Source organism: Vigna angularis, chromosome 2 (genome assembly GCF_016808095.1).
Source record: "Vigna angularis cultivar LongXiaoDou No.4 chromosome 2, ASM1680809v1, whole genome shotgun sequence".
NCBI lineage: Eukaryota > Viridiplantae > Streptophyta > Magnoliopsida > Fabales > Fabaceae > Vigna > Vigna angularis.
In genome coordinates, this window is record NC_068971.1 from 33,932,030 (window position 1) to 33,947,656 (window position 15,627).

General features: G+C 33.3%; 1 protein-coding gene across 3 annotated transcripts; it reads left to right on the top strand.

Moving 5' to 3' along the window:
• The first annotated feature begins 826 nt into the window (after positions 1–826).
• Positions 827–13,056, top strand: LOC108329192 (general negative regulator of transcription subunit 3). Of its 3 annotated transcripts, none has more exons than XM_017563284.2 (17): positions 827–1,068; positions 1,159–1,290; positions 1,941–2,078; positions 2,206–2,256; positions 2,664–2,753; positions 2,837–2,983; positions 5,379–5,486; positions 5,910–5,990; positions 6,660–7,349; positions 8,066–8,233; positions 9,314–9,479; positions 10,429–10,595; positions 11,173–11,451; positions 11,526–11,660; positions 11,732–11,913; positions 12,041–12,120; positions 12,837–13,056. In XM_017563284.2, exons 1-16 carry the CDS (start codon positions 976–978, stop codon positions 12,105–12,107), a joined length of 2,694 nt encoding a protein of 897 aa, XP_017418773.2. In that variant the 5' UTR covers positions 827–975; the 3' UTR covers positions 12,108–12,120; positions 12,837–13,056. The 3 variants fall into 3 exon arrangements, with proteins under 3 accessions (XP_017418773.2, XP_017418776.2, XP_017418775.2); XM_017563287.2 differs by having other exon boundaries at positions 10,429–10,574; XM_017563286.2 differs by having other exon boundaries at positions 9,314–9,461.
• Positions 13,057–15,627: the final 2,571 nt, after the last annotated feature.

Below are 15,627 nucleotides of genomic sequence, written 5' to 3' on the forward strand. Positions count from 1 at the left end.
AATTAATTTAACTTCAAATCCTCTCAAATCCATTCATTCACTTTTTCGACATGCTCTCCCAAGTGAATAAAGCATAAGTGTAAGCTATTGCTTAGACACCTTCCAAAATACTCTAAATTCTGGTTTTGGCAAGGCCTTGTGATAACTTGATGGTATAATTAGGTTTAAACTTTAATCATACAACTAAATTTGAGAAAAAAAAATAGTTCACTTTTAAACAAGAAACATAGAAAATAAAGAACTTACCTTGAAGACCTCGTAAAGGAAACGACAAAAATGTATTTGTAGAAATGTTCTTTTCTCGTACTTGGCATATCATAACTCTTAATATAAAAAACTCTAATTTGCTGAATTCAAAATTGGAAGTGACACTTATCTCCTCCCATCCCTTTCACAGAGTTCCAAGCAAATATAAGTTTTTAATAACTTTCTTTTTTTCTTTATCTTGAGTTCGAATATAAACCATGTTGTTTCATTCACGCTATCACATAGAATTCTAAAGAGTATTTTATGCCTTATCAATATTTTCCATTCGATCAACTACCATACTTGATAATTCTATCACGAAAAACACCAAGATAAACCAATTTACAAGTTTAAAGCATCAAAATAAACTTTTATAAAGTTAACGGGATACAATAAAAATAAAAAATAAATTAAAGGAGTAAAAATGTAAAATATTTAATAGATTTTATAGTAAAAATACTAGATCATCAATGAAAAAAATTAGTGATTAATATTTATTTAATTATACTAAACTTTGTTTGAAAAAAAATAATATTAACCTCCTTTAATTCGAAACATAAAATTGAGTTTATATATGAAACGACAAAGAGAGTGATGCCGTGGTAGAATCTCCGCGTCCTCTGAGCAGGCAAGCAGGAAAGCAAGCGAGTGAAGAAAAAACCCTAAAACCCGAATCAAAGAGCAATTGGACCACCACTCTGGCATTGGGTGGAGTGAGAAGCGTGATCAATGGGTGCGAGTCGAAAGCTCCAGGGAGAGATAGATCGTGTTCTCAAGAAGGTTCAGGAAGGTGTTGAAGTCTTTGATAGCATCTGGAACAAGGTGCTTCATTCGCGTCTCTCACTCTTTTTGCTATTCCTTTTTCCAATTACACTGTTTCTGAACAAAATGACGGGTTTCCTTTGGGAATAGGTTTACGACACGGACAATGCTAACCAGAAGGAGAAATTTGAAGCAGACCTCAAGAAGGAGATTAAGAAGCTACAGAGGTATAGAGACCAAATCAAGACGTGGATTCAGTCCAGTGAGATCAAGGACAAGAAGGTATTTTTTTATTTATTTAAATTAATTGATTTATCCAGCACGGTGAACTGTGGGTGTATATTTGACTCATTTGTTAGATATATATATAGGCACACGAGACGATAATCTTAATTTATGTATGCTTTTGATTTACATTTAGGGAAAATCACGAGAAGAAGCTCTCAGATTAAGATTTAGATTCTAAGCTGTTTTTCGAATTCACTAATTCAAACATATATTTTCAGTACTTGGAATTCTGGTTGGTAAAGTGTCAGTGTACATTTTGCTGTTAGCCTTGGGTTGTAGCGTTTTTGGAATAGCTAATTAATAAAGCTCATTTTTCAAAAGCTCTCTCGGGATAAATGATTGTTTTCTTGAAATGAGTTCAACGAAATGTGCATTTGTTAATAAATGAGTTTCCAGGGAGGCTAGAATCTATGGCCATGATTCAGAAATCATGAATCGTCGTTTTAGTTTGAATATGGGCTGTGTGGATTGTGTTGACATTTTAAATATTGAATGTTGAATGTTCCTGGTTAGATGGTAGTGCTCCTTGGTTTGACATGTTTGACGAGGACACCGGGTGTATAACATTTTAAATATTGAATGTTGAAATTTAGCCACACGGCTTTGAGTTTGACAATGCTTTCTATTTTGACATCTTGACATAGGTTAGTGCCTCATATGAGCAAGCTTTGGTGGATGCACGCAAGCTAATTGAACGAGAAATGGAAAGATTTAAGATATGTGAGAAGGAAACAAAGACCAAAGCATTTTCTAAAGAAGGCTTAGGTCAGCAGCCTAAGACTGTGAGTCTTTGTCCTGGGAAATATGACCTTTTTATTTGTTGTAATTTTGTCTCCTTTTGGGGTTTTTTCTTGGTGTTCTATTATTGTGCTTATGTCAATTTGGGCTGAGTAATTTGTTATCTCATAGGATCCGAAAGAGAAAGCTAAATCAGAGACAAGGGACTGGTTAAACAATGTGGTATGAAATCAATTCCTTTTAATAGCTTTTAAGTTTTTTATGTGTTCAATATGGCTAATACATATTTTTTGTAGCTCATGTCCAAAGTGCTTACTCAGGCAAATTGTTAGCATCATTTTCTTTCTGTCTAGTGTTTGTTTATTGGCAATGATAATGTATATAATGCTGGTTGACTGTTAAGACCTTTTCACTATTGGCAATATCTATAAATTATTATAGGTTCTTCTGATTTTCTTCTTTTAGAATTGTGTTTATATTAGTCTAGTGTCTGCTTTCCTCGTGATGTTCATTGGAATATCTCTTTGATAGTATATAATATTATTAAAATGAGTTCATATTAATTTGACTTACAATACTTGTCTGTCTCATCATTTTCAAATTTTCTTATTATTTTAAATATTGAGTAGGTTGGGGAGTTAGAATCACAGATTGATAACTTTGAAGCAGAGCTTGAAGGGCTTTCTGTTAAGAAGGGAAAGAGCAGGCCACCCAGATTGGTATGAATTATTTGATATATTTTTGTGTGGAAATGATGGTTTGCCTTTCCCATGGCCGTTGACATGTTTCTTTTGTTTTCCAGACACACCTAGAGACATCAATTACTCGGCACAAGGCTCATATAAAAAAATGTGAATTCATTTTGAGGCTACTAGATAATGATGAATTAAGTCCTGAGCAGGTTAATGATGTTAAAGATTTCTTGGATGACTATGTTGAGCGTAATCAGGTTTGTCTTGTAGATATTGTTCAGCTTTACAAATTTAACTCTTGTGTGAATGTTGATCTTTCTTCAAGACCTGTGTATAATGTGGATGAGACTTTTCTTAGGATTGTGCTAGAGTGTATTTTTCCACCCAGCACAATTGTCTATTCAAGAGTATTATAGATAGTTAATGCTAAATCACTTTAGAAGAGAGAAATTTAGATACTACTACTTTTTATACTTTGAACCTTAGGATATACCAATCATCAAGGGTACTTGGAAAGAAACCTTCTATTTTTTACTCCTTCAAGTTACTAAATTTCCTACAAAAATAGTGCAATGTTCAGTACTGGACCTCCTTTTAGTCACTATCCCTGCATAGTCAGCATCAATGTAAGCTTTAAGAATTGCACTCCCTTTCCTTGTATATATAAATTCCTCTTCGTATGGTTCTTTTAAGGTACTGTATAATTCTGTGTGGCTTGTAAGTGAATGTGTCAAACAATGGACCAATTGACTTACCAAACTTTCAATGAGTACACTCTCTGACATTGTGAGTTATATAGATTAATAACAAGACGCTACAATATCTCCTTAGCCACCAAACACTATCATCTGCATTACACGATTGAGGTTTGACTGTGTGGAGTTATTTGTAGGTTTATGAGCTGTCTTACCTGTCTCTTGAGCAAATTTGTGACACATTTTCTGTTGAGATATGTAAATACTTTATCAGAGTGAGACACCTCAATTCCAGGAAATTCTTTAGTCTCTTAGGAGTTTTTATCTCAACTCCTTTGCCAGAATTTGTTTCAAGACTTGTTCCTTCCAATCATCACTGACTACGATAATGTTTATGCACATATGCTTACAACACAGTCATACCTTCTGAGCTCGAGGAATTTTTAACATGCTTCATGCTTAAGTGTAACCCAACATGATGGTCTATTTATTTGTAAAAATATAATGCACGAATGTGATATGTATATTGGATACTATGCATATCTGATACAATGACACGGTTCTAAAAATAATAGGATATGGTACATGCAAGATACATGTTTAAAAATCTGTAGAAATTTGTAAAAAATAATAAATGTATATCTACTATTGTCCAAATCCAAACAGAAGTCACATTTCTTAAACATTGCCGAAATAATAAATTATAAATCACTGTCTTCATAAATTACTTTCTATTATTTACATATAGGAGTACCTATCAATTTCAGTGTATTTTACAAATAATTCATGGAGTACAGTTTCTTCTTTGGTTTATGAAGAAACACTGTTTATATGTTTCTATATACGTATACTTCTATCTTTCTCGAAGTTTTATTGGTTATAAATACTTTCAAAGCGTGGATACTCCACCAACATGTCTTAGTGAAGTATCCAAAAATATTGGGGTGCGACATGTGAAACAAGTAAAAGATTGGTGCTTCATTCATTGATATATATGTGAATTATGCTATTGTATCAGTGTTGGATACATATTGGACATGGATACATGAAGCATATTGAAGTATAAGTGCTTCATAAGTTTATATTCAAGGGTGGTACAAAGACAAGTGATGCTAAATCAATTTACAAGAGAGCAAGTAAGGTGCTACTGTTTCCTAAGACACATTTAACGTGGATATGCCAAATATCTGATACTTGGAAAAACAAACCTTATGAAGCTTGTATTTCCTAAAATTTCCTGTTCCCAATATTGTCTTCTTGGGAAGCCCATTTGTGTGGTTTTAAGAAGCAATAGGAAGAAGTAGATGAGAAGAGATAATGAGTAGGTTTTTATGCTCTTTGGACTAGGAATAGGAAATAAGGGAAGAAAATGAAGAGAAGAAAAGCTTAGTTCTCTCCTCACTTTTTTGATTGGATAAAATGGAGGAAGAAAGGAAATAGAATTATGTTTAATGACCTTTTTAAAATACAATTAAATAAAACAAGTAATCATATTTTTGGTTATTAGAAACTCTTGCATTTTTGTCTCAAAATGGAGAGACGAAATTAGAGGCATGCCTCTCTTTCCATCACTGCAGTTCTGAACAAGGACAATTTCTAAGGAAGTGTATTTCTCTCTCACCCAGGTTTTACCTTTCAAAATCTTCGGTTTCAAACAAGTGTAAGGGTGTGTTTGGAGGAAGAGGGGTGGTTTTTTTATTATTTACGTAAGCATTCCCTCTTGTTTAAAAAATAAAAAAAGAGATTAGATTAACAAAATGAGAGATTGTCACATAACCTTCCGTCAATTCCATATACTTTTATTATATAAATTCTGTATAAACATTTTATAATTTTTATTAAAATAAAAAATTCTCTAACTCACCACCCAAACGTTTCCTAATGCTTGATTTTGCACAAAATTTATGTATTTCTAGGTTTCCGTGTTTTTCTTTCTAATTTTCATTTTCTTCTGCAGGAGGATTTTGATGAGTTTAATGATGTTGATGAACTGTACAGTTCATTACCTTTAGACAAGGTGGAGACCCTAGAAGATCTTGTTACAATTCCCACTGGTCTTTCTAAGGTATCTGCTTAATCATTCTTGCCTTGGTTGCAAACATACCATTCAAATACAATTGGATGTGTATGTTGTAGATTTGTTTTATGGGATTGGTATATATCAATGAATTTTGGCGTGTTAGCATTTACCCTCTGAATTATATGTATTAGATTGTCCATTTTCTGATGCCTTGATGAATGTTGTGGGTTCTACACATGGAAGTAAGTCCACACATCATACCTTCCCCAAACCCTAACAGTATTAGGTTCCTGGGGCAGTAATTGCCATTATTCTATTCCATTTTATTATTGTTATTTATGTTGTGCATATTGGTTCTAGGCTTCCCATCTTTGAAATTCATTTTCTATGCTAAAATTTTCCTCATGTTAAAATATTAGAATAATTAGAATTATTCTTTCAGGAATCCTAATGTGTGTATATTTTCAGGTGGCACCTAGTCTTGGCGTGAAAAATTCTTCAGCAGTATCAACATCACAATCAGCATCAGCATCTGCATCACAAACATCTGTATGTATTTTTTGTTTGTATGATATGAAAATATTTCTTAGGAGTCTATTGAAAATTGAAATGTCGTTGTTTCAGAATATTCTGCAGGGCTCTTGCTTTTATTTAGTTTATTTTTCTCTGCTTGGATGCTCCTGTAAGATATTTTTGTATAAATGAGGTTGTTTTTTACATCCCTTCTCCAATTGTTATTTGATGGTTTGCAGTGATGATAAATACTGATATGAGCAATCAATTTTTTTGCTACAATCAGTTTGTAAAAAGATTAAATTCCTAGGCTTATTGGAATCAGTGCTGCATTGCAAGATGGTGTTGCAAAATAATAATAATAATAATCAACTTTCAGGACACAATGTAAAGGATTTATACACTTTCAACATGAAGAAAACACTCAAAAAGTAATTATTTTAACCCAAATTTTAGATATAAATCTTACATTTGAAACTTGATAGCCAAGATTAAGCAATTTTTTGATGAAGCGTCTAGTAGTACTTTATTACAAATAATTGTAAGTAATGGGATCATGATCTCTGACTAATCACTATTTTACTTGGCTAGTTAACAGGTAGAAATGCTGCATTCTCATACGATGTCATTTAAATAGATAGACATTATTGTTAATTCCAAATCCAGGAAACTATTATTTCTAATCATCAGGATACATCTGTCCAGGAGCAAGCTGACGACACAGCATCCCAGGATAGCAATTCTGACAATGTTGCCAAAACTCCACCTCCTAAAAGTGGTGGAATTGGTTCTACTGCTTCAACTCCTACTGGCAACCACACTTCTCCGATTTCTGTGAATGTTTCTAGTCATACCCTGTCTAGTCCACCTGCTGTTGCAGCCATACCTAGTTCAAATTCTGTGCGGAATGTCTTGGAGAGTAGTAATGTTACCAATTCATCTTCTGTAAATCAGTCTACCTCTACAAAGGAAGAAGACATTAATAGCTTCCCTAGCCGGAGACCATCTCCATCACTTTCTGACGCAACACTTTTGAGGGGAAGAAACTCTCTATCAAATCAAGCAACAGCCAGCATCCCTCTTGGTTCTGCAAACATGGCCCCTAGCAATGGGGCCCTTGGATCAGTCCCTTCAGCCTCTGAAATAGCTAAAAGGAATATGTTGGCAGCTGATGATAGACTTGGAAGTAGTGCGATGGTGCAGCCTCTTGTATCCCCGCTAAGTAATAGATTGATCTTGCCTCAGGCTGCAAAGGCTAATGATGGAACTGTTTCAGTTGACTCTGGTGCTGTTAACGATGCTGCTGCAGCTGTATCTGGGAGAGTTTTTTCCCCTTCTGTGGTTCCTGGCATGCAATGGAGACCAGGAAGTCCCTTTCAGAATCAGAGTGATGCAGTAAGTTTTTCTGTCCTAAATTTTCCTTTGCTTTGCTATGTAGTTTTCCTCTATGTTAATTTTTTGTGGGATCTGAAGTGTGAACTATTATTGGTTAGTAAGACCCTCCAAAAAAACTGCATTTTCTGTTGGTGTTTTTAATTGTAATTTATCTGAAGACATCTGTATTGGTTGCAAGCATGGAGATTTTTTATGTGGTTTCAAGGTATGGAATTCATTTATGTATATTAAAACATTACTTGCAACTAGATTGTTATACTAATGGCGGTTGATTAGTTTGATCCCACAAATAGTATGGGAGGATATCAGCTTTTGGATTAAAATCAAAACTAAAATCTATCGTGTGTTGACATCTAGTATCCAATTTATTTATAAAGTTCTGTGATACCTAGTCATCATAATTTATTTTATTTTATTTGATAATTGCATTTCATTTAAGACCTTTAATACGATTTAATACCTCTGATGATCTTCTACTAATATAATATGTGTGTTTTTGCTATGTGTATGTGTGTGAATCCATTTACATGAAAAATTATTACATGGGCCACTGTTAGATAGCTACATGGATGGATTCAAGTAATGGTCAGACCACTACAAATGTTTCACTCGCTGTTGTTATTGCTAGGTTGAATGAAAGTATCATCCTGGTTCTGTTATTGCGTATGCAAAATTATTATCATTGAATAGATCTTGTTTAATCGATACTTCTTCAGGGCCAGGTTCGTGGAAGAACTGAAATAGCTCCTGATCAAAGGGAAAAGTTTTTGCAGAAGTATCAGCAAGTGCAACAAGGGCACAGTACCCTTCTTAATATGCCTTCTCTTGTTGGGGGAAACCATAAGCAGTTTTCTGCCCAGCAGCAAAACCCCCTTTTGCAACAGGTACTTGTTTATCAAATTTGTCTTTTCTTTGCTTGTTTTTTTTTTCTTAGAAGATTCATTACGGTCCACAAAAATTGAGCTATCCAGCCTAAACATGCATGTTCTTCTAGTGTTACTTTTTTCTTGATTTTTAATGTGGTTCTTTACTACATAAGCATTGGTCCTCTTAATATTCCAAGCTAAATTGGACACTTATTTTTAAATCTGTTTCAGTACAAAGTGATGGAGAAAGTTGTACAGGGGAAAGGGAAAAAAAATTCGTGTTTCTTTTTGTTGGTCATTGTTTACTGCCTGATAATTTGTCTGATTGTGAGTGTATTACTTAAATAGGAATCCTGTTTATGTAAAGGAAAAGTAAAGCCTTCTGTGCTTCCTTTGGTAAGAGTAGAAATTAAAGGAATGAATGTTTTTTACTCCGGGTAGAATATGAATTCATGGACCATCCAAAATCACCAGATACTTCATCTTGTAGTATCAAGTAGAATCGAAAATTTTCAGATTGGTTCGTGATTAAGTTGCAAATAGTAATCAATCGCTTATAATGCCCATGAGGAGGATTGTGCAGTGAGTGAATTACTTGTTTGATCAGTTGTAGTCTGATTAGTTCTATTGTCTGATCTGTTGTTTTCTGTTTGTCAGTTGTCACTGACAGTTTATTTGTTACAGTTACAGCTGTCACTGGATGCTTGTTAGTCAGCTGTTATAATTGATTTCATCATTTAAATGAGCCTCTGTAGTCTATATGCATTTGCTGTCAACAGAAGCTCATCACTTGTAAACTCGGATATTCAATACAAAGTTTTTTTTCTTTTCTGTTTTCTTAATGTGTTATAAGTATCAGTAAGTAAATATGGCATACTGTTAGTTCTCATTTTAAAGTGTTGTTAATGGTGTTTTTCTTGAAGCTTTATGTTTTCATTTTCAATTTTCCTTCCATATGTACTTTTATTTATGAATAATTTAATGTGACTAAAACTTATTTTTCTGTTAAATGATAATATATAACCTATAACTCCTTGTATGACATAGTTTCTTACATCAGAAAAATGTATTTTATATGACGTAGTGTAATGTATGCAGTTTAACTCTCATGGCTCATCTGTTTCTTCTCAATCTGGTATTGGACTTGGGGTCCAGTCCACTAGTCTCAGTGGTATTTCTTCTGCATCACTACAGCAGCCACCCAATTCTGTCCATTCCCCCTCTAGTCAACAGTCACTGATGCCAGGTGTTTCTAAAGATTCAGGCATGTTTTGTTAGCAAAAAGTCACATGTTATTGTGCTTTCCCGAATAAATTTTCTCCTTTTAAATTGGAATACGTTCTCCTCCTTTCCTTTCTGGGCCCAATGAGTGATTGGAATAATATGATTATATACCGGGGTTCCCATAGCTCTCAAACCATGTTATTCAGCTATGGTTATTTTCTGATAAATATTGAACGCATTTTATTGATTTCTGAATTTCCATCATGTGATACAGTGAAGATTTAAAAGAGTAATGACTGCTAAATATTTGTATGATAAAGGTGATTGTTGGAGATCTCATATGAATTAGAGATAAAATCAAGTTATAGTATATAAGTGAATACAAACTTTATAGTAAAGTTGACTTAGACTTAAATTCTACTTTCTTATCGTGGTATCAGAGCATATAAAAACCTCTATCTTAGTGAGATTTGCTGAGATTATTATATCTTTCGCCATTAGGTTCCTATCAAACTACCATGAAATATCTATTTCCATGCTTAAGATGACTAATTTCCCGTGCATGTGATGTGTTGGAAGATCTTATATTGACTAAAAATAAGGTCATATTGTAGTATATAAATGGTACAAACTTCATCTTATAAACCATTTCTTTGAGGTTAAGTAAGAGTTAAATTCTCATTTCTTAACAGTGGTAAAATGTGGCTATATTTCCCTTCATAATGAATATTATTGTAGGAGACTATTTTGTCAGCCCCTGCTTCCCAATAAATAAATATGAGAGGTGTTAGTTTAGCAAGTAAATTCAGAATAACATATCTGTGTAGTTGGACTGTGGATCAAATATAAAATAGTACTGAAATGACTGAATCAATATCTAGTTCAATATACAAGCCCATCTATTATAAAAATATAATTATTCTAATTTAGAATACCTAATACCAGTGTTGGTGTTATTATGAGATTATTATATTATTTGTATTATGCAGACGGTGGCAATTCTAAGAGTGAAGAACAGCAGCAACATCAGAACTTTCCTGATGAGCCAACAACTGAATCTACTGCTAGCACTGTGATTGGCAAGAATCTCATAAATGAAGATGATTCAAAGTCAGCATATGCTGTAGATTCTCCTGTATGCCTCGTAATTCTTAATGTTTGTATTCAAGATATATCTTACTCCAATATATAAGCATCTACAATCTTGCCATGCTTGTAATGCATCATATACTGCTTCAGTAAATCTGGGATCATAAGCTGGGGAAACCTGGGGTCTGGTCTTCCTAGTGTTTCGATTAGGTAATTTGATGAAATGACTACATTAAATTGCACTTGTAGTTCTGATCAATTTCCTTCCAAGGCAGAAGTAAAATATAAAATTTGTAAATGCATTTTGAATTTTGAAGGAACAGAGCACATGCATGTATGGAACTTCTTTATTCTTTTTCTCCCATTTAGTTGTTAGATCATGTAAACAAATTTATTACTTTGCTAGCATCCATCTGATTTGAAAACCAGTTGACCAGCTCTATTGTAGTACTTTTATGAGTTAAGCTGATGAGATATGAGCTGAATAGAAATGGTAGGACTTCCCTGATTTGCAGATGGCTAAATATGCATTTTAATTGATGTATTATATATGTGTGTGTGTGTGTGTGTGTGTGTGTATGTATGCATAATAATTTTATTATTTGATGATGATCTGGGTTGACTATTTGTTGATTATGCTGCAGGTAGGAGTGTCTGCCTCTCTTCAAGAATCTGCTCACACTTCCAGAGATATTGATTTGTCTCCGGGCCAACCATTACAATCCAATCAACCTACTGGCAACCTTGGTGTCATTGGTAGAAGAAATGGTGCTGAACATGGAGCAATTGGTGATAGTTTTAGTGCATCCAGTGTTAGTTCTGGTGGAGTGCGTGATCAGTTGTATAATTTGCAAATGCTTGAGGCAGCCCACTTCAAAATTCCCCTACCCAAAGACTCTGAACGGCCCAGGAGTTATACACCTGTATGCATTGCTTGTTACAATCATCATTGGATATTCTTTATATGCTCGTTGATGAATTTTGTTTGGTAATGCAGAAGCATCCGACAATTACACCTCCAAGTTATCCTCAAGTACAGTCACCTATTGTTAATAATCCTGCCTTTTGGGAGAGAGTGGGTCTGGAACCATTTGGCACTGATACTCTATTCTTTGCATTTTATTACCAACAGGTATCTTAACTTTCTGGGATTAAAGTATTGGGTCTTTCTGCCATGTGGGCTTATATGTATTTTTTCTACAGAATACATACCAACAATATTTGGCTGCAAAGGAGTTAAAGAAGCAGTCTTGGAGATACCACAGAAAGTATAACACTTGGTTTCAGCGGCATGAAGAGCCCAAAGTTGCTACTGATGAATATGAACAGGGAACTTATGTGTACTTTGATTTCCATATTGCAAATGATGACATGCAACATGGATGGTATGCTGTGCAAACATAATTATTGATATTTGCTGCCAAACTTTTAATGCTTGAACAATGTTGTACATTGTTTGACTTTACGCTTGTGTTTGTTCTAACATGTCTGTATTTTGATGTGGTTATTCAGGTGTCAAAGAATTAAGACTGAATTCACTTTTGAGTATAATTATCTTGAAGATGATCTCCTTGTATAAAAGACGCCATCCGGTAACTGTTTATATTTCTGTGCTTAATAATTTTGAGGAATATTTTTCTATCAGCCATATTAGCTAGTTTTTGCTTTGAAGTCTTATCCAATCGAATAAAATACAAACTTAATGAAAGAAAACTGTCGTTAAATTTAACAGTTTTCTTAGACTAGCTAATTAGAATCATTCTCAGCTAAAGATTTTAAAGTAACAAGGATAACAAAATTGCTTTTCTAGAATTCACATGGTTTGATTTTTCATAAATTTTATTGTTTTTTGTGTTGACGTTGCTTGGGATCTTCAATTTTAAAAATGGTAATTACGCGTATAGGACACCAAAAAGAAAAATATGAAATAAGGCTACTATTCATGCGGTTAAAGGCCTGACCGTTCAGCTTGAGGCGTTAAGTTGAAGCATATTTCTTCAACTTGTTCCTGTTTCTGCATAAATCTGAGATGTACGTATTATTTAGAGAAATGCTCTGCATTCAGAAGGACTGAGTTATTTCCCATATTTACCGATGTTTGTTACAGTGTAGCTATTCCTTTTAAGACCGATATGCAAACATTTGATTTGGGAGGTATTTTGAAGAGTTTGAGATTCTTTGGTTCTGAATGGCTCCTATTATTGACCCTTCCAATCTTTGTTAAGCTTATTATCCTCAAACATTGGTAGTCTCTGCTTTACAAAGCCTTGTTTGTTGGTTTTAATTGTAACAGCCCATGTCGTTGCAGGTACTGCGAGATGTTTGGAATTCTTGACCAGAAAGTTATTTATTCAATGCACATCGTGACTACCAGTTTATTAGGCTCCCGTCCTTTATCAAAGCAGTGCGTTTGTATTTTCTTCTTCATACTAATTTTCGTAGGTTGATACTTGCTTGTACGATTCTATTTGCAAGGATTAGAATAATATGTACGTTTTCCCTTCAAATCTTGTCTCTATTTGGGCTTTGTTTGGTCGTTCTTCTTGTTTAGGGACAATGAAAAAAAGAAAATATGATGAAAGAGTTAAATATAAAATAATGGAAGCCTGATTTTGAGGTAATATTCTTGAGTTGAGCGCTAAATACGCACTTAGTTGCATTATACATGCCGAAAGATGATTAATAGAGTACAGTTCCCAAAAAGGGCAATTAAACTATTTCAATCTCCAAAGATACAATGGCAGTTAGATTTATTATTCTTTCAAAAAACTGCAAGGACACGGGTTGTTAAAATTAAAACCAACTTAACTGTACCCTAGGATTGATCATCAAACCCATTTCCGACTGAACCAGTTGATTTCCTTTGATTTAATAACTCGAGTGAGTATATCCTATGAACTTCTTTCTTCAATGCTAAGACAATTGATATTTTGAAATACAAATTTTAAAAGGGAGAAAATTCCTGTTAGCCCGCTTTTGTTGTTGTTGTTTCTTTGTAGATGCCTTAATTGCGGCCTTAAAGGGGGTAATTTAGTCTCCAATTAACTAGAAATATGACTTCATAAAACTTTGACAATATTGAAACTTACGAGCTAATAAGAGTGAACTCAAATTCTATGAAGCATTACGTACTGCGATGGATGAACTGTTATTGGACTAAGAAACTTTCCTGATGGTCTTACTGGACAATAGCAACAGATGGTGGCCAGAGAATGACTTTCGGTGGAGCCCGAATGACATGTTTTAATGGTCATCTGAATTGACAAAATCAGGAGTGGGATTGAACTAAGATCAAATTCATGTGAATATTATTGCGAGCTATAGACAAATAATTTATGCATAATTTCCCTCTCATATTTCTTTTGCAAAACATATGCAGTTTTCCCAACTAAACCTTCTCTTCTCACCCTTGTTTCTCTTACTATACACTCTCCATGTCTTGGGCCCTTTCTCCTATTTCCAAGCCCACATTACCAACTATCAAATCTCGACTAGTATGGCACCTAAATCAACATCAATAATTTCACGGGTATCTCAAAAATATATATATATATATATATATATATATATATATATATATATATATATATATATATATATATATATATATATATATATATGAGAAAAATCAATGTGAGAGGATAAAATCAGAGCGCACATACTATGAAAATCTAAAAAGAACTTATCATGCGTTTCTACAAAATTTAACACTAACAAAGACTGAAATATCATCCCACGAATACGAGACATCAAATCTCATATAACTGGAAAGTAGGATATATGATCTGACTTGAAAGCTCATGGTAGGATTCTCATTTAGTTATTTATGATTGTAACAGAAATGAATGATATCTGTATAATATTTCTTGCTCATCAGACTGATATATATGAAAAAATGTCAATCTTTTGGCTGGGAAAGATGTGACATACTTTTTGATCTTTTTTTTTATTGGGGAGTGATCTTTTTCAATTTTATTTCACTTAACATCTCCCTTGAGTTTATCATGGTTCAGATTATTTTTCCCTGGCTATACAACATTGCACTGTATTTTTTATTTATTTATTTATTTATTTGTTTATTAAGCTATAGGATTGTATGTTGGTATATTGTAGTGTCATATGAACCAGGGGAAGTTGGTATACATAGTTTTATTTTTTCGAGAAAGTTAAATGTTGTTATTGGTTGTTAATTGTATGAAATTTCAAATATTTAATGCAAATATCGACCAAAGGCTAAATATGCAAAACATATTGGTACTAGAGAGAAAAAAGGAAAATTTTCTAAATAGTATTGAAGTCGTACTAGTGTTGATATCAACTGTCTCACATTACTTTTCTAATAGTATTGAAGTCGTATTAGTTAAACACAAATTTACTTACATATTTAACCTTTGTTAGGATAAAAACAACTTTTTTTAGGATTAACATGGAAGTTAAATTCTTTAGTTTTATGTATTCATATATTTTGTTTTATTTGATTAATTGTAGGATAGTGGAAACAAATCAATTTATATTTTTAAATATATAAAAAAAGGTAAGAATTAAAATTAAATATGAACATTGTTACATAAGAGCGAAAAATTAATCTATCTGAGGACATGTTTTTTTTTTGTGTTTTTTGCGGTTCATGTTTAGTAGTTGTGGGAGGAGCTGAATCATCATTCTTGTCTTCATCTTTGTTGTCTTACCTATTTATGATCTTATTAAGATAATATTTAAAAAATAAAATCAAAGTTTGTTTAACAAGGATTCATGATAGATCGTATGATATGAGATAGTCGTTAGTAGCATAAAGACATTAGTGCCTACTAAAAAAGAATGAAAACTATCAACCATATGTCATGTCAAAAAGGTATAATAGTGAGAATTATGAGTTTGTGATGCTAGGAGATATCTACTTGCTAACTTATTTAACAACCAATATCATACATAGTTAAATTAAATGATTGGTGGTGTGATCGTGGTGAGTTTCAAGCTCTTATTATCATACTTAGAAATGTTCTTATTATCACAACGAAGATCCTACAAGAATCCAAGGAACTACGACATGTGAAGAAAAAGTTTGATAAACCAAAGTAAAATCACATTCAAGCCAAAGC

Bases quoted from the DNA above. Each gene is read 5' to 3' on its own strand.
- LOC108329192 (XM_017563284.2), top strand. From the start codon at position 976: ATGGGTGCGAGTCGAAAGCTCCAGGGAGAGATAGATCGTGTTCTCAAG. The intron at 1,291-1,940 runs GTATTTTTTTAT...ATCTTGACATAG, and splicing joins GTGAGATCAAGGACAAGAAG to GTTAGTGCCTCATATGAGCA. The intron at 5,487-5,909 runs GTATCTGCTTAA...GTATATTTTCAG, and splicing joins TTCCCACTGGTCTTTCTAAG to GTGGCACCTAGTCTTGGCGT.